General features: G+C 41.1%; 1 protein-coding gene and 1 pseudogene across 2 annotated transcripts in view; one reads left to right on the top strand and one right to left on the bottom strand.

Annotated features, from left to right (window-relative positions):
• Positions 1-25,331, top strand: part of LOC111150333 (SH3 domain containing kinase binding protein 1) — a 335,303-nt gene that overhangs the window by 52,416 nt on the left and 257,556 nt on the right. For both annotated transcript variants that reach the window (XM_022507777.1, XM_022507776.1), the window contains exon 2: positions 8-165. In XM_022507777.1, the coding sequence (XP_022363485.1) occupies positions 8-165 (158 nt within the window). The remainder of the gene's footprint in view (positions 1-7; positions 166-25,331) is intronic.
• On the bottom strand, positions 19,494-20,187 carry LOC111150543 (annotated as a pseudogene).

The following is a 25,331-nucleotide window of genomic DNA, read 5'->3' as shown; positions in this document are numbered from 1 at the left end:
CTTCCAGTGGAGGCCATAGTGGAGTTTGACTACCAGGCCCAGCACGACGATGAGCTGACGATCAGCGTGGGTGAGATCATCACCAACATCAGGAAGGAGGATGGAGGCTGGTGGGAGGGACAGATCAACGGCAGGAGAGGTTTGTTCCCTGACAACTTTGTAAGAGTGAGTACAACGTGAAACCCTTTTCCTGTCTCCTGAGTGGGTTCTACTGACCAAAGATTTGGGGGCACATCAGGGATTTCATGGGCTTTCTTAGGGGATGAGTTGGCAGTTTGACCTCTTGTGGCTATCAAGAAGAGCATGTAGAAAAAAAAAAAAAAAAGCCCTGGCAGCTCAGCTCAAAAAAAAAAAAAAAAAAAAAAAGGAGCATGTGGAGCTTTGCACCAGCTATCTAGGGACCCATTTTGAACTTGTTTTCTTAAGGCCCAGAATGTTCTCTTTTTAAAGTACACCACTTAAAAAATACAAAGCTCGTTAAATTGTTTTTATTTATGTACTCATTTGCTTGCTTTGATGTTTTAAAGGAATTTTACCCTTTTCCATTCCATTCAAAATGAGGTGAAAGTGGTTTTGACTATTTAAGTCAAGTAGTAATCAAACTAAATGTAGAATTCCAGTTATGCTATGTTTTCGACCTTTATATTCACATCACTTTTTTTAATGGGAACTCTATTTAATTTTCCTTTCCCCTTTGTGACCATGAAGTGTTGCATAAAATCTACTTTTTCAATAAGGTTTGGAAAACTATGCCCTTTGCAGAAGTCATCTAGGGGTTAATTATAAAAATGTAGCTCATTCATGTTAAGAAATTATATACTGCAAGTTGTACATAATCGTTGGATTTGGGTTTAAAAGGGAGGGGGCAGGTCACCTCGAGGCTGTTCCCTGTGGGAAATACCAAGTAGGTCTAAAAATTTTTTGTACCATGAACTTCCCGTCTAATGCTGGAGAAGGCTGGCTTGTTCGTGGTAGGAAGGCTTTGTGCACAAATCCCCAGAGCATCTGCTGTAGTTTTGGCGGGTAGCAGACCACGCCTAAGACCTGCGGCTGTGGGGAGCAGGTGGTGTGGGGAATGCTGGGCCTAGAGAAGCAGGTGCCCTGGTCAGAGAGCCTCAAGGGCTACATGGGAGGGTTTTATGAAAAGGGATTGATGATGAGAAACAGTGTCCAACCCCTGAGCCCCCTACCTGTATCCTGCCTCCCAGTCTAGAACAAATAGGAACTCAGCTCAGTGTCTTTTCTTAGGATTTTGCCTCAGAGTGATCCTGCTAACATTTCTTTGGTTCATTTTTTTGTTGTTGTGCAGAGGGCTGGGGGAAGTTTTGTTGGTAACATGCTGATAACCTTACTTTCTGTAAGTAGTTGTGGGAATAAAAACTTTTTTTTTTCTTGGACTACAGTTGAACCTAGCAGCTCTCTCCCCTTTTAAGAGTAGGAAAGCATTACATCTGGGCTACCACAGATTGACTGTTAAATTGATGTGTAAATGGGGAATTATTTTGCCCTTCCAAACAAAATTCCCAATTTTGGGACAAGGACTATCCTTGAAGTTGTGCAAATTCTGATGGGGAAGGAGGGTTTGTCCAGATAAAAGGGAGAAAGTTTGGTGTGAAGGTAGAGGAGAAAGAAGTGAGAGAGGAGGACCATGGGAAAGAGAAAGGAAGGTCTGGGAAAGAGAGAAGAGGACCCAGGGAAGGAGATGAGGGCTGTGCGAAAGAGAGAGGAAGCTCTGGGAAGGAAGGGAGGACTTGGGAGGAGGGAGAATATCCCTGGGAAGGAGAAGGGACAACAGTGTTGGCACGAGTTTTGAGGGGAGGCCCTATTTTGAAAGCCTTATTTTGATGTTCTGTAGGCTCGGTGCCCCCTTATTCCTAAACCACACATCCATAGACTCAGAAAACTTCTGAGTTGTACTTTGCTCAGGGCTTAAGGCTGGGCCATGTGCTTAAGCATTTGTGGGAGCTGGCAGGCACCGGGACAGGGAAGCACAGTGCGTGGAGAGCCCAGGCAGGCTCAGAATCTCTCCTGCTTGCTCAAGGAGTGCTGGGGAGCGAGAGCTCCTCACTGTGAACCCAGGGCGATGTGGTTCTGGCAAGGGGCCTCTCTCCACCCTTCACCTGCTGGGCCTGGGGCTGGGCCTTGGGCCATCACAGCGGGCTCCTGCCCTCTGGCTTCCATGGGCTTTGGCTCAAGGGGAATGCTGGCAGGAGATGGCCGGGAGGGAAGGAGGCCAGCCAGGTCAGGGATTACCCTGCTGGCTTGCTGCCCCGGGGTTGTCCCTCTGCCAGATGGTGGCTGCTCCTAAGTCCCCTTCCTCCACATTCCTTTCTCTTCATCCCCTGTCACTAGCCCCGCCTCCTGCCTCAGAGTTTCTCTGTACCTCACCCACTTTGGGGTAGGGGGTGGGGAGGAAGTCTCCTTCTTAGTCCCACCTCAGATTACCTAATTCGGGTGTGCCATCTGTTTCCTTTTTGGAGACCGACTACCTCATCTGGCCACTCTGAGGACTAAAGGAGGCAGGACTTAGCATGTGGCTGGCCACCGACTGAGTGTGTCGCTGTTCATGTCTCCCTCTCCCCTGGCCTGAGGGCCTTATCACTTGTTTTCTCACCTCAGCTTGAGCACTTCCAGTATGGGAAGTCACACTTTAGGGAGGTGCTCATTCCACCGGAGCCAGAAAGGATGTGGCAGGAACGGCTGGGGCTGCACCACTTGTGGCTGTCACATTTGGCAGAAAAAGAAACTTCTATTCTTTCAGATGGCTGAGTCTATTTTCAAGTCTTCACCCACTGGAAATGTTTTAGGCCTATTATTGAAAAATCTAGTAGGTGGATGCAGTGGAGTTTAACAATAACGCAAACTGCCGTAGAGGGTTCTAGAAGCTGAAAGTATATCTTTAGGTAATAACAATCATATTGGCATAAGTTTGCAGTTTTGAGAGTGGGTTTACATATGCTTTATTTAGCTTAAGAAGAATTTGTCCCTGGATTGAATTGGGTAGTCTTGTAGAATCCCGTTTGTTTGTGTACCGTTATGCCAATGTTACCGCCGTCAGAGAGTTTACCTTAAGCATTTTCTTGATTGATTTATCAGATCCTTAATAAGTGTCCTTACGGAGAATGGTCCCCCAAGGTGCTGGGATTCAGTATGTACCCTCAACTCTGTATTGTCGCAGTTTCTCAGAAGAAAACTACCAGCCATTCCAGTCACCCCTTTGTCAATAAGATGCCTGGGCTTTGCCAGCTCTTGGGCTGAGATTTGTTGTCAGGCAAAAATGTATCCAACCAGAGTATAGTTGTGTCCTTTTGAGTTTATCCTCCTTTTTCTTTTATTTAGTTAGTTCTTATTTATTTACTGTACATGTGGAAGAAGAATCCTTTTAAATCCCCCTTTCCTTTCTTCCCCCTTACTTACCTTTTTAAGAATCTATTTCTGTCTCTCTCTCTCTTCTTAAAAAAATTATTCATTTTCAGGTGAAATTTACATAGAGTAAAATGCCGAAGTCATAACTGTACCTTTTGGTGCTTTTCTTTTTGTAAGTATGTACCTTTGTAGCCATCATCCAGATCAATCCTATTTCTGTCCCTCCAAAAAGTACCATCATGCCTTTTCCCAGTCATTCCCCTTCTCCTAGGTAATCGATCATTATAGACGAAGCTTGCCTGTATTTGAATCTCATATAAATAGAATCATAAAGTCTGTGTTCTTTCATGTGTGACTCCTGTTGCACAACAGACTGTTGTTGCCTACATCGTACTTTGTTCTTGCTGTATCCTATTCCATTTTATGAATATGCCAGAATTTGTTTATCTTGTTCTTCTGTTGATGGACATTCGGGTCATTTCCAGCTTGGGTATTTTATGAATAAAGGCTCTGAACATTCTTGTATAGGTCTTCTTATAGACATAGGCTCTCGTATCTCTTGTGGATTGACCCATGGGAGTGGCAGGGCTTCTCATTTATTTTCAAATGTATATACTTTTTTCTGCTTAAAGCTGTGGCCTCTGTGGATGGGGTAGGGCATGTCATGCCTGGGCTGGAGCCCTGTTTGTGCCACCCTAGCCCGCAGAGCCAGTCAGCCTGAATCTGGTTGTCCTCGTGTGTCTGCCCTATGTGTATGACCGCTGAGGAATCCTGAAGTCTGGAACTCACTCTCCCAGGGACCATTTGATTGTTGGGCCCAAGAAATATCAAAGACTCTTTAAATTGTTAGAAACATGCAGATGTTTTATTACATGCAGTTTTATTGTGTCAAAGTTTTATTGGACTCATTTAAGGAGGGAACTAGCAGAATCACAAAACTGATTCAGTGAGGTTATGAGGAACAGATGAAAAAGTCAGTGGAGAAAGGGATGTTCAAATAAGATTGCAAAGTTATATTCAAAACAGGTTCGTGTTTCAGAGAACAATACAGTCTTAACCTCCAGGGTTCTCATCTCTACCAGAGAAGGAAAAAAGAAAGGAGCACACCTTATCATTTTTCTATATGTTATCCTCTGACTTTTATAGGGTTGTAAAATGTCCTAATAAAGGGTTAGTTAAATCAAGTTACATTTCCAGAGAGAATCACATGATCCTGCTGGGGGTGGAGCTTAGAAAAAATCCATCAGCATGACATTAAAAGGTCACTTCATCCATCCTTTTTTGCCTAATTTTTAAGTTTTGGATTTTTTTTTTTGCAAGGACCACAAGAGAGCATAACTTGAGGTGCAATAGTAGGAGGTACTAGGATGATCCTTAAAGTCACTTATTAAAAAAAAAAAAACAACAAAACCAAAATGGCTGCCCTTCTGGAATCCGAAACTGCCACATAAAACAGAAAGATAGCCACCTATTAAAGGCAAATGTGGGCTTTTTGATAGAAGTTTATCTTTCCCATGTTGGATTTAATTACCAGGGTCGTTCTTTCAGAACCTTACCCCCAGATTCAGACCACCGTGTATTTTAGTCCAGCAAAGGATTTCTAAGCAGCCTTTTTCTGGGTTCTCCTGACATGTATCCACAGAGACACAATTTTTAATGGCCAGCCAAAGGAATTTTAGAAAGAAAAAACCTTGAAACTTTAGCTTTCGCCCATAGGCATGTGGCTGACTGCTTTGGGAGGGGCCTTTGGTGAAAACGCAGCAGGAGCTAGGCCCTCAACATTCTGTTGTACACAAATAGACGTGTGGAAAGCAGGAAGCTGCGGTAGGGGTTAAAAGAATATGCTTGTTGGTTTTGAAATTGATCTGACACTGTCTGTGAGGAAGTGAGCCATTCTCTCTGCCTATTTGTACATGAGTTAGGGAAATGTACTCTCTGCCCGCTGAGGGCCCATCGTGGAAGGTTGGGGTGTGTTTACTTGTAGCTTGCATGCCTAATGCTGGGTATAACGATTTTCAGCTTGCTTTCCCATTGCCTCCGCCTTCGTTTGCTAGGTGTTTCACATCTCTCTTTGGCATGTCCAGAGCCTGTTCTGTATTTGTGTAAAGTGGTTGAAGAATATAGTTGTTTTGTAATCAGTGAAGTGAAAGGTCAGTGTTGTGCATATTTGTACCATTCTGAGAGAAAGCTCACAGTTACTTTGCTGGTTTTTTTTTTTTTTTATTTTGCAATAGTGCTGCTTTTAATGGTGGCACAATATAGAAGTACCGGGTCTTACTACCTTGAGCTGATAGAAGTTTTAAAACATGGCCTTTTACATTATCGAGTAGCCTCATAATAGAAATGTATCTCGGTCTACGAAGGCTAGATAAAAGATACAGGACAGGAGGGAGATTATTTCTTGTTTTTTTGTGGGGTGAACGAATCAACTGCTAACCCAGCATCATGTTTGTACTTATTTGGGGAAAAAATGTTATGTTTTGGTGGTGGTTTCATCTTCCATTTCTTTTACTTCTGTGGGAAATAAAAGGAAATTTGCTCTCTCAAATTTGATGTTTTCTCGTTAATATATCTTTTGTTTTAGTAGGTGGCCATCCATTAAGCCCATGGGAGTCCTCCTGGGTATTTCTGAATTGTCTTGTGAAAATGTGTGTTTGAGCACAAGCAACTTGTCTTCTTACAGCATTTAGTTGTTGTTTGCTTTCTTGTTAGACAAAATATTAGCAAGATACCTTTCCATCTTCTCTGCCATTAAGATCCCAAATCCTCATCAAATGTCTGGTTTGAAAACTAGGGGGATGGTAGTAAAAAACAACAACAACAGCAACAACAGCAACAAAAACACGTTCTTACACAAACAATCCCTTCTGTAAGCCTGGGCCTGTGCTGGAACTTTCCCTGAACTCTAAATTTCTACTTCAAGTTACTGACCTTTAAATTCTATCCATGTGAGAGGAACAGACCCACTGAACAGAGGTACATATATGTTTACCCTTTTCCTATGATAATCTTCATCTTCAAATTTTAGTTCTGTCACAGAATAAAATTTGAATTCTGTCCTCTATGTCCTTTTCAAACCTTGAGAAAGAACACAGTCCCCTCACTAGAGGTGTCCGTGCTTCTTAGGTCTGTTTGTGTGTGCTGTGTGGTCGAGGGCCTGGGGACTTCGGTAGACTCCCAAGACACTTTCCTCTGTTCCCCTGCCTGTGGTGGCAGCTTGTCCCCCAGCCACCCAACCCCGCACTCTCCAGAGAAGATGACCTAAGGCATCATGGCTCCTTGTTCACACTGCTTGTCGGTGAGGAAGACTTGTCTACGTCTTCATTATTCAAATTTTGTTGGCACTCCAGTATCATTAAATAACATCTGTCTCTTTCCAAATAAATTTTTTCTGATGGTGCCTCTGCTCATTGGTTTCTAAGTCATGCCAGTCTTTCCAGTTTCAACGGTAGAATATGGCCCCCTGGTTACTGGTAGGGGTTACTTTATGCATCAAGTGAATCCTTGTCCAATGGTTTTGTAATACTTGTGACTTAGGCACGAGTTCAGATAGCTTTCACTTTGTCAGCACCTTAATTCTGGACCCACAAAGTGGAATTCTCGTTGAGATCAGTCAGCTGCTGATGGAATGGGTCTGTGAGCAAGGCAAAGGTCATTACGTATTTCTCGATTGTCAGAACTGTGCAGTTTTCCTCCTCAGTCTGAAACAGAGGCTCTGGAAGAATAATGGTAGCAGAAGCGAGCTGGGTAAACGAGAGAAAGACATTCTCTCTGGGAATAAAATTATATAACGGAGGGCACAGGTGTCAGGGTGGGGGGCATGCTTCACTTATAGTCTAACTTGGATCTGATTGTCTTCCTGTTACAAAGGAGAGAGCGCTTGCAACAGGATATGCTACCAAGAGGTAGTGTGGCAATTAAATTCGGTGCAAGACTGAATCAAGCTTCCTGTATTATGGAAGCAAACTTGGGTTTTTACGGACCTGGCGACCATGTGGTTTATATGGCTCTGGCCCATGGGCCCCGTCTGGGGGACTGCTGCTCCTGCCACCCTCACGGCTTGAAGACCCTGGGTCCCAGGGAATCGTGAAGGACGGGGTTTCTCCTCCTCATCCTGGTCTGGGAGGGTAAAATGTGGTTTCTTCCTTGTCATTCCTTCTGCTTTCTCTGGGTAGAGGCGCTTGTTCACGGCAGCCAGTGGAGGCAGATGACATGGTGCTGCTCGTCGAGAAGCAAAGAGAGAACAGGGGGTGTTGTGTTGGAGGGGCCACCATGAGAACCCCTCGGGGAGGGGGGGAATGGGCCACTTATTTAAAAAAGAATCACAAATTTACTTCAACAAATGACATAGAGTAGAGATTTCCAAGTTGTTTTTCTACGTTCAGAGACCCTGAAGTGGATCTCTCGTCAAATTTCACCTTTTATTTATTTTTTTAAAAGATTTTATTTATTTATTTGACAGAGAGAGATCACAAGTAGATAGAGAGGCAGGCAGAGAGAGAGAGAGAGGGAAGCAGGCTCCCTGCTGAGCAGGGAGCCCGATGTGGGACTCGATCCCAGGACCCTGAGATCGTGACCTGAGCTGAAGGCAGCAGCTTAACCCACTGAGCCACCCAGGCACCCAAATTTCACCTTTTAAAAAAAGATTTATATATTTTGAGAGAGAGAGAGGAGAATGGGGGTGGAGCAGAGGGAGAGAGAGAATCCTGAAGCAGCTCCCTGTGGAGTGTGGAACTCCATCCCCGGACCTGAGACCATGACCTGAGCCCAAACCAAGAGCTGGCTGTTCAACTGACCAAGCCACCCAGGCGTTCCACATTTCACTTTTTCAAAAAACTTTCAACCCAAGGGCTGTTAATTTTGTGCATGATATGGGATATTATTTTCAAGATACTTGTCTTTCGGAGAAAGGTAGCAGGAATTTTCTGGGCGTGTTATCCGATGTGCTCATAACATCTGGCCATAATGTGCGCGGCTGCACAGGGCTCTGCCGTACTGTGGGGATGTTTACACTGGAGGCTAGCGGCACAGATGAGACACATTAAATGGAATATTGCATTGTCACACGTGTAACTTCTTCCATAGGATGACACTTGTAGCTCCTGTGACCCGGCCTTCAGTCATTTTGTACTCCGGATGGCACAGGTTAGACGTTGTTCTGCAAAGATGTTCCTGATTAAGACACCACTTGGAGGGTTTGGACTGGATTCATCAGGTGACTCTGTTGGAACGTGTTAAATGGACCTACAGTTGGTTTTCTTGTAGCCCCGACTGCTGTTACTTTGTGGAATAATAATGGCTACATTGTATTCCAGGCTTAGCTGCTGCCTGGCACTGTGTGTGTAAACCGCCAGTGTCTGACAGTGCACAGTGACGTTGGCTGAGCGCTTACTATATGCCAGGAAGGAAGGAAGCTAAGCCCTTCACATGTGTTATCTCATTTAGTCCTTATATACCACTCTGTGGCATAGGTAGTGTTCTTTTTGTTATCATGCCTGTTTTTCAGAAGAGGTTCCTGAGGCATAGGCATCTTAAGGTTAAAAAGCTTATTCATGGTCGCCCAGCTAGGGCGGAGCAGAGAGTGCCTCAGACCCCAGGCAGGCTGGCTCTAGAACTTGAGCTCGAGCCCACAGCGTTACCTGGGCGTCTGCCTCGTCCTGATGGGAGTGAGCCTCTCACCGTCGTCGCCTGCTGCATTGTGCCTTCCCCGAGTGTCCACTCAGTATTTTGCGTATTTGCACCACTCTGAAAGAAAGCTCACAATTATTTTGCTCTTCTCCATGTAAGAAAGAATCACAGATTTACTTCCATAAGTGCCATAAAGTAGAGACTTCCAGGTTGCTATTCTCTATTCAGAATTGTGCTCGTTTTACTTTCTGATTTTTAAAGGATCCTCTTTAGAAGTCAGCTATTTCAATTCAAAAGAGCAATCATTGCCTGCATTTTTGGGCTTGTGCTGTTTTTCCTACAAACTGTGAGAGCCAGGGTGGCTGGGTCGTGCTGTTGGTTAATCATCGGACTCTTGGTTTCGGCTCAGGTCATGCTCTCAGGGTCCTGGGGTTGAGCGCCCCATTGGCCTCTGTGCTCAGCATGGAGTCAGCTTCAGATTCTCTCTCTCCCTCTGTCCCTCCCATTCATGCTGTCTCTCTCTCTCTCAAATAAACAACATATTAAAAAAAAAACCCAAAAACCAAATTGTGAAAGCAAGGCAATTTGGGAAAATACTTCATTTTACTAATTAGTAAGGAAACTTGTTTTCTCATAATGTTCAGGATATGCTTTTCAGGAGTTTGACTGTCTTTTCTATCGGTGGTTAATAATCTAGGTGTTTGACTATCCAGTTGTTCCCCGTCCTGGGGGTCCTTGAAAGCAACCCATTCCTGCTCAACTTATTCTTTAAAATTTAAATACGTAGTTTTCTTTTAGAAGACAAAAACCTAACAGCTAAAAGCTGTTAAATGCTGTTGTTAGAAATGTTACTCCAAGAAGGGTCTGGAGTCATTGAGGACAAGTGTGTCACCAGTGAGAGCCCACACCACTGAGCAGATTCCTCAGACTTAGTCACTGTCGCAGTGCAGGAAGAATGTGGGGGGATGTCTTGTGGCTCTGGGAGAGCAGTCCCCTGACCCCGCTGATCTTGGTGATTAATCTTATTTTCTTAATGACAGGATTATTGAATCTGAGCTTAGAAAGGGACTTTGAAATCATGTGTTTCAACCCCCTAGCTTCCTAGCACATCAAAATCTGAACCATCTAGGATATTGCTGTGATCATTACGGGGTATTTACACTTGTGATATGTGGAGTCCCACAGGGGACTCCTTGCCAGTGGGTCTCCAGCCTGGCCCTGCTCCAGATGAACTCTAATGTCAGAATTTTGCTGTTGGGGAGGGAGGTGGGATGGGGCCTTAGGATATTTTTAAAATTTCAGCTGATTCTGTTGCTTGATAAAGCTTGGGCACTCCTTTTGTACAATGGTACGGATATTCAACATCATCCTTTTTAATCTAATATCTTTTCTCAAGCTCATGGGTCAGAAGCCTGTGACCTATAGTAATACATTTGAAAAGTTTACCCCAAATACATAAATGACATAACAATATGTAAACATATTGCTCAATTCAAGTCTATTAGAATGAATACATTCTAATTGCAGAACCTCTGGACTAAATAATGAGCTCCATTTTGCCCTCTACCTAGTGGTAATGAGGTGGACAGAATTTCTAGAAATGGTCTCCAAGATTCCACTCCCAAATACCCGGGGCTTATGAATGTGATGTGCTATCATTCCAGTGATTGTGTTATGTTATATGGCACAGTTGACTTTTACAAAAGGAGGGATCCTGGTGGGCCTCATCTTATCACATGAGCCCTTAAAAGCAAAGAACTTTCTCTGCCTCATGGCAGAAGAAGTCATAGAATTACAGAGCTTGAGGAGGACTTGCTGCTTTGAAGATGGAGGGATTACATGAGATGGAATATGGACAACTTTTCTGGAGCAGAGAGCAGACCTTGGCTGGCAGCCAGCAAGGAAACAGAGACCTCAGACCTCCTGCTGAAAGCAGTTGGATTCTGCCAACATTTTGAGTGAGTCCTGAAGTGGATTATTCTTCCAAGTCTCTAGATAAGAGTCTGGCTTGGTTGACATCTTGATATCAGCCTCGTGAGATGCTGAGCAGAGAATCCCATTGAGCTTGTCTGGACTTGCCACCTGCAGAAACGTGAGCTAACAAATGGGTGTCGTTTTAAACCAGTAAGTAGGGACGCCTGTGTGGCTCAGTTGGTTAAGCCTCTGCCTTTGGCACAGGTCATGATCCCAGCGTCCTGGGATAGAGTCCCGCATCAGGCTCCTTGCTCAGCAGGGAGCGTGCTTCTCCTTCTGCCTGCCACTTCCCCTGCTTGTGCTCTCTCTCTCTCTCTCTTTCTCTGACAAATAAATAAATAAAATCTAAAAAAAAAATACGGAGAGCAAGTGGCCTGCAGCAGTTTTCCTCTTCCCTACTGGCAAGTTGTCAGTGGAGAGTGAGTGGGGAATTTGGAATTTTGTATTCTACGGGGTGGCATCAAGTGACCATTGCAGTGTCGGTGGAGATCAAATCTGGAGTCTGGACTTCTGTTTCCCCCACCCCCCACCAGCTCAGCAGTAGTAAGTGGTCCCCCGTCACCCTCCCTACTAGAGTGGGGAAGATCTTGGAGAGGAGGGAGCTGGAGAAAGGGATGTAATAAACCCATACACCTGTATAGGAAGTCATAGGCAAACAGGAATCTGACTAGAATTAACATGTCAAAAAGTTTGAGACTAGAAACTCCACTGTGGGATACCACCCAGTTTTCAGCGTGACCTCTAGGTAACACAAATGAAAAGACCTGAATAGCAGTAGAAGGGCTCTGGAGACTGAGCTGTTACTGGCATGACAACGCACAGAAGTAGCTCAGCATCTGTGTGCTTCATCTAAATAGGATCCCCATTCTTGTAACATAATACACCAAATGCCTAGAATACAATAAAAAGTCATTTGTCCTATCAAAAATCAGGAAAACCACAACTGCAATGAAAAGGCAATCAACAGACACCAACACTGGGAAGATTCAGCTGCTGTAATTATCTGACAAATATTTTAAAGCAGAAATCATTAAAAAATGCCTTAATGAACAATGACAAACACTCTTGAACAAAAAATGAAAAAATCTCAGCAAATAAATTGGAGATACTTAAAACATGGAAGTTACAGAACTGAAAAATAAAACTGCCATATTAAAAAGTTTACTGGTTAGCTTAATAATAGATTAAAGATGACAGAGGAAAGAATCGGTGAAATTGAAAACAGATCAATAAAATTTACCCAGTCTGAGCAACACATAGACAATAGTCTGGAAAAACTGAGCCTCAGAGACCTGTAGTACAATAACATGAACAGAGCCTCAGAGACCTGTAGTACAATAACATAGGTCTAATATTTGTGTCAGTGAAGTCCCAGACGGAGAAGAAAAAACATATGGAAATAAAAAGTATTCAAAGAAATAATGGCTGTAAACTCCCTAAACTGGGCAAAAGGTATAAACCTCCAGGATGAAGAAACTGAGCAAAACCCAAACAGGATAAACCCAAGGAAATCTATGCCAAGACACATCATAATCAAACCTCTGAAAGCTAAGACAAAGGAAAAGCAGTGAGAGACAACACATTACCTGTAGGAGAAGAATGATTTCAATGACAGTGGATTTCTCATATGAAATCAGGGAATCCAGGAGGAAGTACTGAAAGAAAAGAACAGTCAACTCTGAATTCTGTATGGGGTGAAAATATTCTTCAGAAATGAAGAGAAAATAGAAATATTCTCAGCTGAAGGAAAACAAAGAGAATTTGTCAATACCAAACCTTCTCCTAAATAATGGCCAAAAAAAGTCCTCCAAACAAAAAAAGGAAACGATAACAGAAGGAATCTTGAAACTTCAGAAAAGGGGGAAAAAACAGTGGATGGGTAAAAATAGGCGTATGTATAATAGGCTGTCTTTATCCTCATTAGCTTTTAAAATTATGTTTGATGGTTGAAAACATATGTTATAATATCATTCGGTGTGGTGTTCAATATGTGTAGAGATAATATATGGGAAAATTATATTTAAAAAGGAGACAGGGTATAAAAAAATTACAAAAAAGAAAAATGAAAAAAAAAAGTGGGGACGGTATAAAGGGACCTCAGTGGAAGTGAGGTTTCTGTACATCATGTCAAATAGGAAAACAGCGATACCACTGGCTGTGATAAGTTGCATATATATATATAATAACAAAATATTAAATAATATTTTACATATAATAATATATAATATTAATAAAAATACTAAAAATCACTAAAAATTATACAGTGACATATACTCAAAGACTATTTATAAATCAAAATGTAACTTGAAGAAATAGGATCCAACAGTACAGTAAAAGGATTATCCATCATGACCAGGTGGGATTTATCTCTGGGATGCAAGGGTGGTTCAACATTCACAAATGAATCAATGTGATAGAATACATTACTAAGAGAAGAGACAAGAACCATATGGTCCTCTCAATTGATGCAGAAAACGCATTTGACAAAATACAGCATCATTTTCTGATTAAAACTCTTCAGATTGTAGGGATAGAGGGAACATTCCTCAATTTCATAAAAACCATCTATGAAAAGCCCACAGCGAATATCATTCTCAATGGGGAAGAGCTGAGACCTTCCCCTTAAGATCAGGAACACGACAAGGATGCCCATTCTTGCACTATTATTCAACATAGTACTAGAAGTCCTAACAACAGTGATCAGACAATGAAAAGAAATAAAAGGTATTCAAATTGGTAAAGAAGAAGTCAAATTCTCTCTCTTCGCCGATGACATGACACTTTATGTGGAAAACCCAAAAGACTCTACCCCCAAATCACTAGAACTCATACAGCAATTCAGTAATATGGCAGGATACAAAATTAATGCACAGAAATCAGTTGCTTTCCTATACACTAACAATGTAACTATAGAAAGAAATTAGGGAATTGATTCCATTTATAGTAGCACCAAAAACCATAAGATACCTTGGAATAATAAATCTAACCAAAGAGGTGAAGGATCTATCCTCTAGAAACTACAGAACACTTATGAAAGAAATTGAAGAAGACACAAAAAGATAGAAAAATGTTCCATGCTCATGGATCAGAAGAATAAACATTGTTATAAAATGTCTGTGCTGCCCAGAGCAATCTATACTTTCAACACAATCCCAATCAAAATACCAATGGCATTTTTCAAAGTGCTGGAACAAACAATCCTAAAATTTGTATGGAACCAGAAAAGACCCCAAATTGTCAAGGGAATGTTGAAGAAGAAAAACAAAGCTGGGGGCATCATGTTGCCTGGTTTCAAGCTATATTACAAAGCTGTGATCACCAAGATAGTACAGTACTGGCACAAAAACAGACACATAGATCAGTGGAACAGAATAGTGAGCCCAGCTATGGACCTTCAACTCTATGGTCAACTAATCTTTGACAAATCAGGAAAAAACATCCAATGGAAAAAAGTATCCTCAATAAATAGTGCTGGAAAAATTGAATAGCTATATACAGAAGAATGAACCTTGACCGTTCTCTTACACCATACACAAAGGTGAACTCTAAATGGATGAAAGACCTCAGTGTGAGACAGGAATTCATCAAAATCCTAGAGGAGAACATAGGCAGTAACCTTTTCAACATCAATCACACAGCTTCTTTCAAGACACATCTCCAAAGGCAAGGGAAACAAAAGTGAAAATGAACTTTTGGACCAAATACACTATGGAGTATTATGCCTCCATCAGAAAGGATGAATACCCAACTTTTGTATCAAGATGGACGTGACTGGAGGAGATTATGCTGAGTGAAATAAGTCAAGCAGAGAGAGTCAATTATCATATGGTTTCATTATTTGTGGAGCATAACAAATAACATGGAGGACATAGGGAGATGGAGAGGAGAAGGGAGTTGAGGGAAATTGGAAGGGGAGGAGAACCATGAGAGACTATGGACTCTGAAAAACAATCTGAGGGTTTTGAAGGGGCAGGGGGTAGGAGGTTGGGGGAGCCAGGTGGTGGGTATTATGGAGGGCACGTATTGCATGGAGCACTGGGTGTGGTGCATAAACAATGAATTCTGTTACGCTGAAAAGAAATTAAAAAAAAGAAAATGAACTTTTGGGACTTCATCAAGATAAAAAAAAAAACTGCACAGCAAAGGAACAGTCTACAAAACAAAAAGGCAACCCACAGAATGGAAGAAGATATTTGCAAATGACACTACAGACAAAGGGCTGGTATCTAAGATCTACAAAGAACTTCTCATACTCAACACCCAAAAAACAAATAATCAAGTCCAAAAATGGGCAGAAGACATGAACAGACTCTTCTCCAAAGAAGACGTACAAATGGCTAACAAACACATGATAAAAATGTGCACCATCATTAGCCATCAGGGAAATTCAGATCAAAACCACACTGAGATACCACCTTACACCAGTTAGAATGGCCAAAATTAACAAGACAGTGTGTTGGAGAGGATGTGGAGAAAGGGGAACCCTCTTATACTGTTGGTGGGAATGCAAGTTGGTGCAGCCACTTTGGAAAACAGTGTGGAGGTTCCTCAGAAAGTTAAAAATAAAGCTACTCTATGGCCCAGCAACTTCACTACTGGGTATTTACCCCAAAGATATAGATGTAGTGAAAAGAAGGGCCACATGCACCCCGATGTTCAAAGCAGCAATGTCCACAATAGCCCAACTGTGGAAGGAGCCAAGATGTCCTTTAACAGAAAGAATGGATAAAGAAGATGTGGTTTATATATACAATGGAATATTACTTAGCTATCAGAAAGGATGAATACCAACCATTTGCATCAGCATGGATGGAACTGGAGGAGGTTTATGTTAAGCGAAATAAGTCAAGCAGAGAAAGACAATTATCTTATAGTTTCACTTATTTGTGGAACATAAGGAATAGCAAGGAAGACATTAGGAGAAGGAAGGGAAAAATGAAGGGGAAAATCAGAGGGGGAGAGGAACCATGAGAGACTATGGACTCCAGGAAACAAACTGTGGGTTTGGGGGGAGGGTTCAGTGGATGGGTGAGCCAGTTGATGGGTATTAAGGAGGGCACGTATTGCATGGAGCACTGGATGTTATACGCAAACTATGAATCATGGAACACCACATCAAAAACTAATCATGTACTGTACGGTGACTAACACAACATGATAAAAAAAATTTAAAAATAAATAACTCACAGGAAGGCAAGAAAAAGGAAAAAAGAAGAATGATAAATAGAAAATAAAGAGAAAACAAATAATACAAAGGCAGACTTAAGCCGTGACATATCAATAACTACTTTAAGCGTAAATGGTCTGAATACACCAATTGAAAGACGGAGATGACAGAATGGATAAAAAAATGTGACTCAGCCATGTGCTGCCTACAGGATACTCACTTCAAATCTATTGATCTAGATGTGTTAAAAGTAAAAGGGTGAAAAAAGATATACCATAAAAACACTAATTTTTTTAAAAAATGGGAGTGGCTGTTTATAATATCAGATAAGGTAGACTAAAGAGTAAAGAAAACTACTGAGAGAAGGACAAATGATAACATTGTCATTCCACCAATAAAACAGCAATCCTAATACGTATGCGTTAAACAATAGAGCTGCAAAATACATGAAGAAAAACTGTTAGAATGGAACAGTTATAATTGGGAGCTTCAGCATTGCTCTCTCAGCATTTGAAAGAACTACTAAATAGAATATCAGTGAGGATATGGAAGAACTGAACAACATCATCAACCAAGTAATTTTAGTGGACATTTATAGACCACTCTACCCAGAAATAGCATAAAACACATCCTCATCAACATGCATGAAACATTCACCAAGTTAGACCATACTCTGGGTCATAACACTAACCTCAGTATATTTAAAGGAATGGAAATACAGATTATGTTGTTTGACTATGATGTAATCAAACTAGAAATCAGTCACATAACATAAAGATAACAGAAAAATCCCCAAACACTTAGAAATCAAATAACACTCTTCTGAATAATTCATGAGTTGAAGAGGAAGTCTCAAAGAAAATTTAACAAATATATCAAACTGAATGAAGATGAAAACACAACATATCACAGTTTGTGGGACATAGCTAAAGCAGTGCCGAGAGGAAAATTTATAGAACTTAATTTTCTCATCAGAAGTGGAGGAAAGTCCTGGGTGCCTTGGTGGCTCAGTTGGTTAAGTGTGTGCCTTTAGCTCAGGTTCTGATCTTGGGGTCCTGGGATTGAGCCCGCCTCAGGCTCCCTGCTGAGTGAGGAGTCTGCTTCTCCTTCTTCCTCCGCCCCTCTCCCCAACTTGTGCTCTCTCTGTTTCTCTCAAATAAATAAATGAAATCTTAAAAAAATAATGGAGGAAAGTTCTGAAATCAATAACCTAAGCTCCCATTTCAAGAAATTAGGAAAAAAAAAAGAAAAAAGAGACAAGCGGAAGAAAGGAAGTAATGAAAAACTGGAATCACTGAAGTTGAAAACGGAAAAGCAGTAGAGAAAATAAATGAAGAAACTAGCTATTTGAAAAGATAGTAAAATGGATAAACCTATAAGAAGACTGACAAAGATAAAAAAAGAAGACACAAATTGCAACGGTAGGAATAAAACAGGGGCTATTACCACAGATCTTATAGTCATTAAAAAGATCATAAGAGAATATTACAAAACAGGTCTGTGTACATACATTTGACAATTTAGATGAAATGGATGAATTCTTTGAGCAACCACAAACTACCAAAACTCACTCAAGATAAAATAGATGGATAATTTCAATAGTCCGGTAATTTTTACCGAAATTGAATTCATAATTTAAAAGCTTCCAAAAAAGAAATCTCCAAACCTGGAGGGTTTTCCTAGAGATTTCTACTAAATATTTAAAGAATTAGCACCAATTCCACATAATCTTTTTTTCTTGTTTCAAATCTTTTTTATTTCAAGTTTTAATAGATTTTGTTTTTCAGAGTAGTTTTATGTCCACAGCAAAACTGAGCAGAATGTACAGAGTTCCTATAAGCCCCCTTTCCGCACACTAGTACAGCCTCCCCTGGCATCTATGTCCCCCACCGGAGTGGGCCATTTTGTACAGAAGATGAGCCTCTCTTGACACATCATAATCAGCTAAAGTCCACATTTCACATTAGGATCCACTCTTCATGTTGTGTATTCTGTGGGTTTTGACAAATGTATAATGACATGTATCTACTTCTGTAGTAGCATACGGAGTGGTTTCACTGCCCTAAGAATTCTCTGTGTTCTGCCTATTCATCCCTCCCCCCAAACCCTGAAACTGATCTTTTTACTATCCCCACAGTTTGTCTTTTCCAGAATGTCTTACGGTTGGAATCACATGGTACGCAGCCTTTTCAGATTGGCTTTTTTTCCACTTAGCAGTATGCACTTAAGATCTCTCCATTTCTTCTTTTTTTCCCCAAAACAATGTTTATTTTAATACATAAAATGTGCCACCTAGCAGCAATGCCTACAACTGGAGCTGTATCCAGAATTATGTCCAGTTAGTATTACTCTTCACAACTGCTGTAACTCAAGTCCTTGATAGATCAGTCTGCGAGCAGATGACAATCATTATAACATAAAACAGGGAATACATAGAACGAAAATCACTTGGTCAATATATAGAGAACCACATTTGTAGTTACTTAAAAACATTTCTCTGTTTCATGTAAACCCTGGTGATTTTAGCCATTTTCCTGGAAGATATATGCAAAGAAATGTGCAAGAGCCACAGAACTGCACAAACCTGAAAATGGATTTTTATTCTTGCTCCATTTTCAAATGGGAAACTTTGTAAAGATACCTTTTCCCCCTCCTGATTTCTTGCTTTTATTCCTACCAACTCATTACAGTATAATTTACTATCTAACTCACATAGACATGTATGGTGGAGGAAAAGAATAAATCTTTGGCTAATAGAAGAATAAAAAACAGTATTTTCAGGTTTTTAAAAAAGAACATTTAAAGATTAAAGCGATCCTAATAATAGCAATGAAGTAGAAAATACACATGATAAAAACCACTGCATAGTTATATTAAAATAAGAACCAACTTTTAAGATTTATTGATCTTAAAGACAACTAAATTTTACTAGTTGCAGCTTGAACAGAATTACATAGTAATAGATGTCTCTGTTTAGAAATTGGATCAATTCATCTCCAGTTTCCTGACAATAATGCCACGTCAACCATGCCACCTCACTGTTTATTTCTGGCAGACTTTAGGCAAACCTCAACCCCTATTTTCATTTGAGGAGTGACTGATACACAATTTTCTTTTAAGCAGAACTTGATGCTGAGCTACACATGAACTAACTTGGATTTCAGGCCCATTGGCAGGCAGGCAGTAATCATTTTTCAAATTGCAGGCAGCCCATGGTGGTTGTCAGTTACATATCAAATCTCTTTGGACATGCTGGAAAAATCTGTGAACGCAGTCTTCCCCTGCTGTATTTACATGCTCCATTCACATCTTAAGCTCGCCCAGGTTGTTACAGGCATGGATAAGATGACTAAAGATTTCACAATGGAGATTTTGATTTTTTCATTCTGATGTATAAAATATGAATATCTTCGGTTTAATATTCTTCATCATGTTTCTCTAAAGGAACTTTTTCAAAGTCAAAGTCTAGCTGGAAGAGCTCAAATTATTTTTTCTCAGTTTCTGGATTTTTTTCCTTGTTGTTCATTGTTCATAACAACATATAATTCAAGTCTCATATCCACTAAGACCTTTTGGAGTTTTCAACAATGGCTCCAAAGACTTTCATAGTGTATGCTGTTGGCCATCAGTATGAAGTCCGGCGGAGAAGGAAAGTCTTCTGTTTCTTCCCCCCATTTCAGAACTTTAGCTTGAACAGAACCAGTGACAAGATGCTTGTTCATATTAATATTTATCTTCAGCAAATCTTGCAATTCCTTCAGATCTGTGACCACAACATCAGTCCCGAGGGTAGCAGCCATGAATCCCACAGCCCCAGTCCCGGAGCCCAGCTCCAGCCCCAACTGCTGGCTCAGAGCATGTGCCCCATCACCAGAAAACCCAGGGCATTTCTTAGAATGGGCAATGGCAGCATCCCCAACAGCACGGCCCATGCCGCTGTAGCCATACTGCTCCTTTTCCAAAGGAGCCATAGAAGTGCCATCTCGCTTTTCCAAAACTCGAACAAAGTTCTGTCTTGGGTCCTCCACGGAGGACTCCAGAGTAGCCGCCATTACAGCACCACGATCCCTCCATTTCTCTTCAGTGGCTTGAGAACCCATTGCTTTTTAGTACTTAATATTCCTTTATCTGCCTGTGCCACAGATTATTTATCCATTCGCTTACTGGAGGACCTGTTGTTTGCTTCCAAGTTTTGGCAGTTCCGAATAAAGCTGCTATAAACATCTGTGTGAGTGTACAGGATTTTGTGTGACTATAAGTTTTCAACTATTTTGAGTAAATGCCAAGGAGGCTGGTTGCTGGATTGTATGGTGAGAGTATGTTAGTTCATTTTTTTAAAAAATTTAATTCATTTATTTTTATTAACCTATAATGTATTATTTGTTTCAGGGATACCAGTCTGTGATTCATCAGTCTTACACAATTCACAGCACTCACCATAGCACTTACCTCCCCAATGTCCATCACCCAGCCCCCACATCTTTCCAACTCCCCTCCCTTCCGGCAACCCTCAGTTTGTTTCCTGAGATTAAGAGTCTCTTACGGTTTGTCTCCCTCTTGGGTTTCATCTTGTTCATTTTTTCCTGTCTTCCCCCCTGATCCTCTGCCCTGTTTCTCAAATTCCATCAGTGAGATCATATGATAATTGTCTTTCTCTGATTGACTTGTTTTGCTTAGCATAATACCCTCTAGTTCCATCCACATTGTTGCAAATGGCAAGATTTCATTTTTTGATGGCTGCATAATATTCCTGTGTGTATATGTGTGTGTGTGTGTGTGTGTGTGTGTGTGTGTGTGTGTGTGTACACACCACATCTTCTTTATCCATTCATCTGTTGATGGACATCTGGGCTCTCTCTGTAGTTTGGCTTCTATGGACATTGCTACTATAAACATTGGGGTGCACATGCCCCTTCATATTGCTACATTTGTATCTTTGGGGTAAATACCCAGTAGTGTGCTTGCTGGGTTGTAGGGTCGCTCTAACTTTTTGAGGAACCTCCATACTGTTTTCCAGAGTGGCTGCACCAGCTTGCATTCTCACCAACAGTGTAGGAGGGTTCCTTTTTCTCTGCATCCTCACCAACATCTGTCATTTCCTGACTTGTTAATTTTAGCCATTCTGACTGGTCTGAGGTAGTATCTCATTGTGGTTTTGATTTGTATTTCCCTGATGGCAAGTGATGTTGAGCACTTTTTCATTTGTCTGTTGGCTGTTTGGATGTCTTTACGGAAATGTCTATTCATGTTTTCTGCCATTTCTTGATTGGATTATTTGATGTTGAGCACTTTTTCATGTGTCTTTTGGCTGTTTGGATGTCTTCCTTACAGAAATGTCTATTCATGTCTTCTGCTCATTTCTTGATTGAATTATTTGTTCTTTGGGTATTGAGTTTGATAAGTTCTTTATAGATTTTTGGATACTAGCCCTTTATTTGTAGTGTCATTTATAAATATCTTCTCCCATTCTGTTCATTGTCTTTTGGTTTTGTTGACTGTTTGTTTCCTTTGCTGTGCAAAAGCTTTTTATCTTGATGAAGTCCCAGTAGTTCAATTTTGCCAATTCTACATAATTTTTTCAAGAAAATAGAAGAGGAGGGAATGCCTCTTAATTCATTTTAAGGTCAGCATTACCTTGGTACCAAAACCTCGGTACCAAAACCAACAATACAAAGTAACTACAGACCAGTTTCCCTCAAGAGCAGAGACAGAAAAATCCCCAACAAGGTATTAGCAAAACAAATCCAGCAACATGAACTATGTACCATGAGCAAGAGAGGTTCATTCTAGGTATGATGGCAGCGTCAGTGTTTGAAAATAAGTTGATGTAATCCACCATATCAACAAGCTATAGGAGAAAAGAAATCACATAAGCATATCATTTGATGCAGAAAAAAACATGTGATAAAATTCAACATCCATTCATGATAAAAACTCTCAGCAAAGTAGGAATAGAGGGGGATTTCCCCAGCTTAATAAATAGCATCTACAAAAAACCATAAACCCTACATCAGTATTATACTAAATGGTGAAAGGCTGAATGCTTTCTTCCTGAGGATGAGAACAAGCTGAGGATATCTGCTCTTAACGCAGTACTGGAAGTCCCAGCCAGCGCAATGCTGAGAAGAGTAGTAAAAGACATAGGAATTGGAAAGGAAGAATAAAACTGTCCCTGTTTGAAGATGACATGATTCTCTCATAGAACATCCCAAGAATATACAAAATAACTTCTGGAACTAATAAGTAAATTCAGCAAGGTCACAGGATAGAAAAATGAACACACAAAAATTAATTTTTCTATTTCCTAGCAATGAACATATGGAAACCCAAATTAAAAGCACAATTCCATTTACAATCACTCCCAAAATAATTGAGCTACTTAGATATAAATCTAGCAAAACACACACAGGATATATGTGCTGAAACTACAAAATGTTGATGAAAGTATTTGAAGAAGATCTAAATGAATAATAAAGTTATACTGTGTTTGTGAATTGGAAGAGTCAACAAGGTGAAGATGTTAGTTCTCTCCAAATTAATCTATCAGTAGGGTAATTCCTATCAAAATCCCAGGAAAGTTTTTTTTTTTTTGTAGCCTCACTTGTTTTAAAATGTGTATGGAAAATCAAAGGACCTAGAACAGTTAAAACGATTTTGAAAAAGAGCAAGGTAGAAGGACTTCTAGGACTATGTTATGACTTAGTGTAGTAGCTCTAACAATCAAGACAGTGTGGTATTGGTGTTGAGACAGACACATAAGCCAGGGACACAGAATAGAGAACCCAGAAACAGTCTCACACAAGTATGCCCTACTGATTTTTGACAAAAAGACACAAGTGATTCAGTGGAGGAAGTATAGCCTTCAGCTGAAACAACTGAACATCCACAGACCCGAAAAAAAAAAAAAGAACTTTAACCTCAGCCTTACACCTTGTAAAAAATTTTATCTCAAAATGGATCAGGGATTTAAGTGGGAAACATATAACTAAAAGTTTTAGCATTAAACAGGAGAAAATCTTCAGGACCTAGGCCTAGGCAAAGAGTTCTTAGATATCACACCAAGAGAACATTAAGGAAAAAATCGGTCAATTAGATTTCCTCAGAATTAAAAACTTTTGTCTGTGGAAAACCCTGTGAAGAGGATGAAAAGATAGGTTACAGGCTGGAACAAACTGTTTGCTCACCACCTGTCCAACAAAGGACTTGTATTTAGAATGTATAAAGAACTGTCAGTGCAAGAAGCCAAAAAATCCAACTAAAAATGGTTTAAAGGCATGAACAGACATTTCACCAAAGAGGATATACAGGTGGAAAATAAGCATATGAAAAGACGTTCAACACCATCAACCATTACAGAAATGCAAACTAAAACCACAATGAGATAGTACTATGTGTCTATTAAAATGGGCATTAGAATGGGGCTAAAAAATAGCAATAATACAAATGCAGGCAAGGATGTAGAGAAACTGGTTCTCTTGTCCATTGCTATGGGGATGTAAAATGGTTTGGCCACTCTGGAGCACAGTTGGACAGTTTCTTATAAAACTATGTGCTTGTCCTATGACCCAGCCCTTGTACTCTTGGATGTTCATCCCCAAGAACTAAAAATTTATGTCCATACAAAAACCTGTAGAGGAGCATTCATAGTGGCTTTATTTCGAATAGGCCCAAACTGGAAACAGCCGGAATGTCTTTCAGTGGGTGAATAGTTCAACACATTCTGGTCCATCCATACAACAGAGTACTACTCAGCAATTAAAAGGCATGAATACAGGGAACAGCTTGGACGGATCGCAAGGGAATTGTGCTTTGTAAGTAAAGCCAATCTCAAACGTTATATATTGTGGATTCTGTTTACATTATGCTGTCAAAATAACAAAACTGTGGAGTTGGACAACAGATTACTGGTTGCCAAGGGAGAGTGGCAGGGTTGGGGGAGGACTGGTGGAACTATAAGATGGTACCTCGAGGAAGTTCCTTTGTGGAGATGGAACAGCTCTATATCTTTATTGTGACGGTGGTCGTGCACATCTATGTGCTGCATCAAATTGCACAGTTACACGCACACGTGCCCCCCCATCAGTGCGTGGAAAACCTGATGAGAACTAAAGATCTGTAGTACAGGTAAAAGAAGTGAACCAATGTCCATTTCTTTGCTTTGATATTATACTCTAGTCAAACAGAATATCATCACTGGAGGAAGCTGGGCGAAGGGTTCGTGGGACTCTGTGTACAATTTTTATCACTTGTTTGTGAGTGTTTTCCTGTAAACCACCATCTCCAGCCCATCCCGGGTGCTCCAGTTACCTCTCTGGATGGTCAGATGCTGCCATTGTGTTGTGATGGTCACGGCTGCAATTTAGGGAAGCCCCGCCCCCTGCACAGGTCCAGGGAAGCATTATCATTTGGCCTTGTCTTTAGTTGGCCTGAAAACTGGCCAACCCAAAGAAAGGAGAATGGGAGGGCCAAAGAGGAGTGGAGGAGGGTGGAAGTAGTGGGCAGGTGAGGAGAGGTAGGGGCCTAAGAGACAGTGTGGATGAAAGGGCTGGATGTAGGACCCACCTGGGCCCCGTGTCCTGGGACAAACTCCTCCCCCGTCTGCTCTGTTGCCCCTTTGGCTTGTATCTCACACTGAGGCTACCCTGATGGTCTTAAAATGTGAATCTGGTCATTCCCCCTTCCCCGTGTATTCCACATACTCTTAAAATCCATCTTTGGCCTTCCCTTGTTTTTAAGACTAAACTCTTGAATGTGGTCAGCCTGCAAGGTCCTGTGTGCTGTGACCCCCATCTTTCTTTCCAGGCTCATATCCCCCTCCATCCCCCTGCACCCCCTGATGCCTTCTCAGTCCTGGAGCTCAGTTCATGCTTTCCCAGGGAAATCTTCCTCGACCTCCTGACTTATAAATACCCATTTTCTACAGGCCTTTGTAGTGCCATATTTCTGTCCTCAGTAGCACTTGTGACTCTTGGAATTTTAAATCTGTTTTTGTGGCTATTTGACAAATAGCTCTCTTCCCTATTGGACTAAGATTCCATGGCCTCTGTGCAGCATTGTATCCTCGGTGCCTGGCGCACAGCAGTGCTTATCCATATTTGTTGAATGAGTGACTATCTTTGTTGCTTGTTTCTCTGCACTTGTGGTTATTGACACCATTGGGTACTTGGCCCTCACTCTTGGGACACTGGTGGTAATG

This window comes from Enhydra lutris, unplaced genomic scaffold (assembly GCF_002288905.1).
Source record: "Enhydra lutris kenyoni isolate GAN:26980312 unplaced genomic scaffold, ASM228890v2 scaffoldscaffold23, whole genome shotgun sequence".
NCBI lineage: Eukaryota > Metazoa > Chordata > Mammalia > Carnivora > Mustelidae > Enhydra > Enhydra lutris.
The sequence above is the reverse complement of the archived record's forward strand: the minus strand, read 5'-3'. Positions and strand labels throughout refer to the sequence as shown.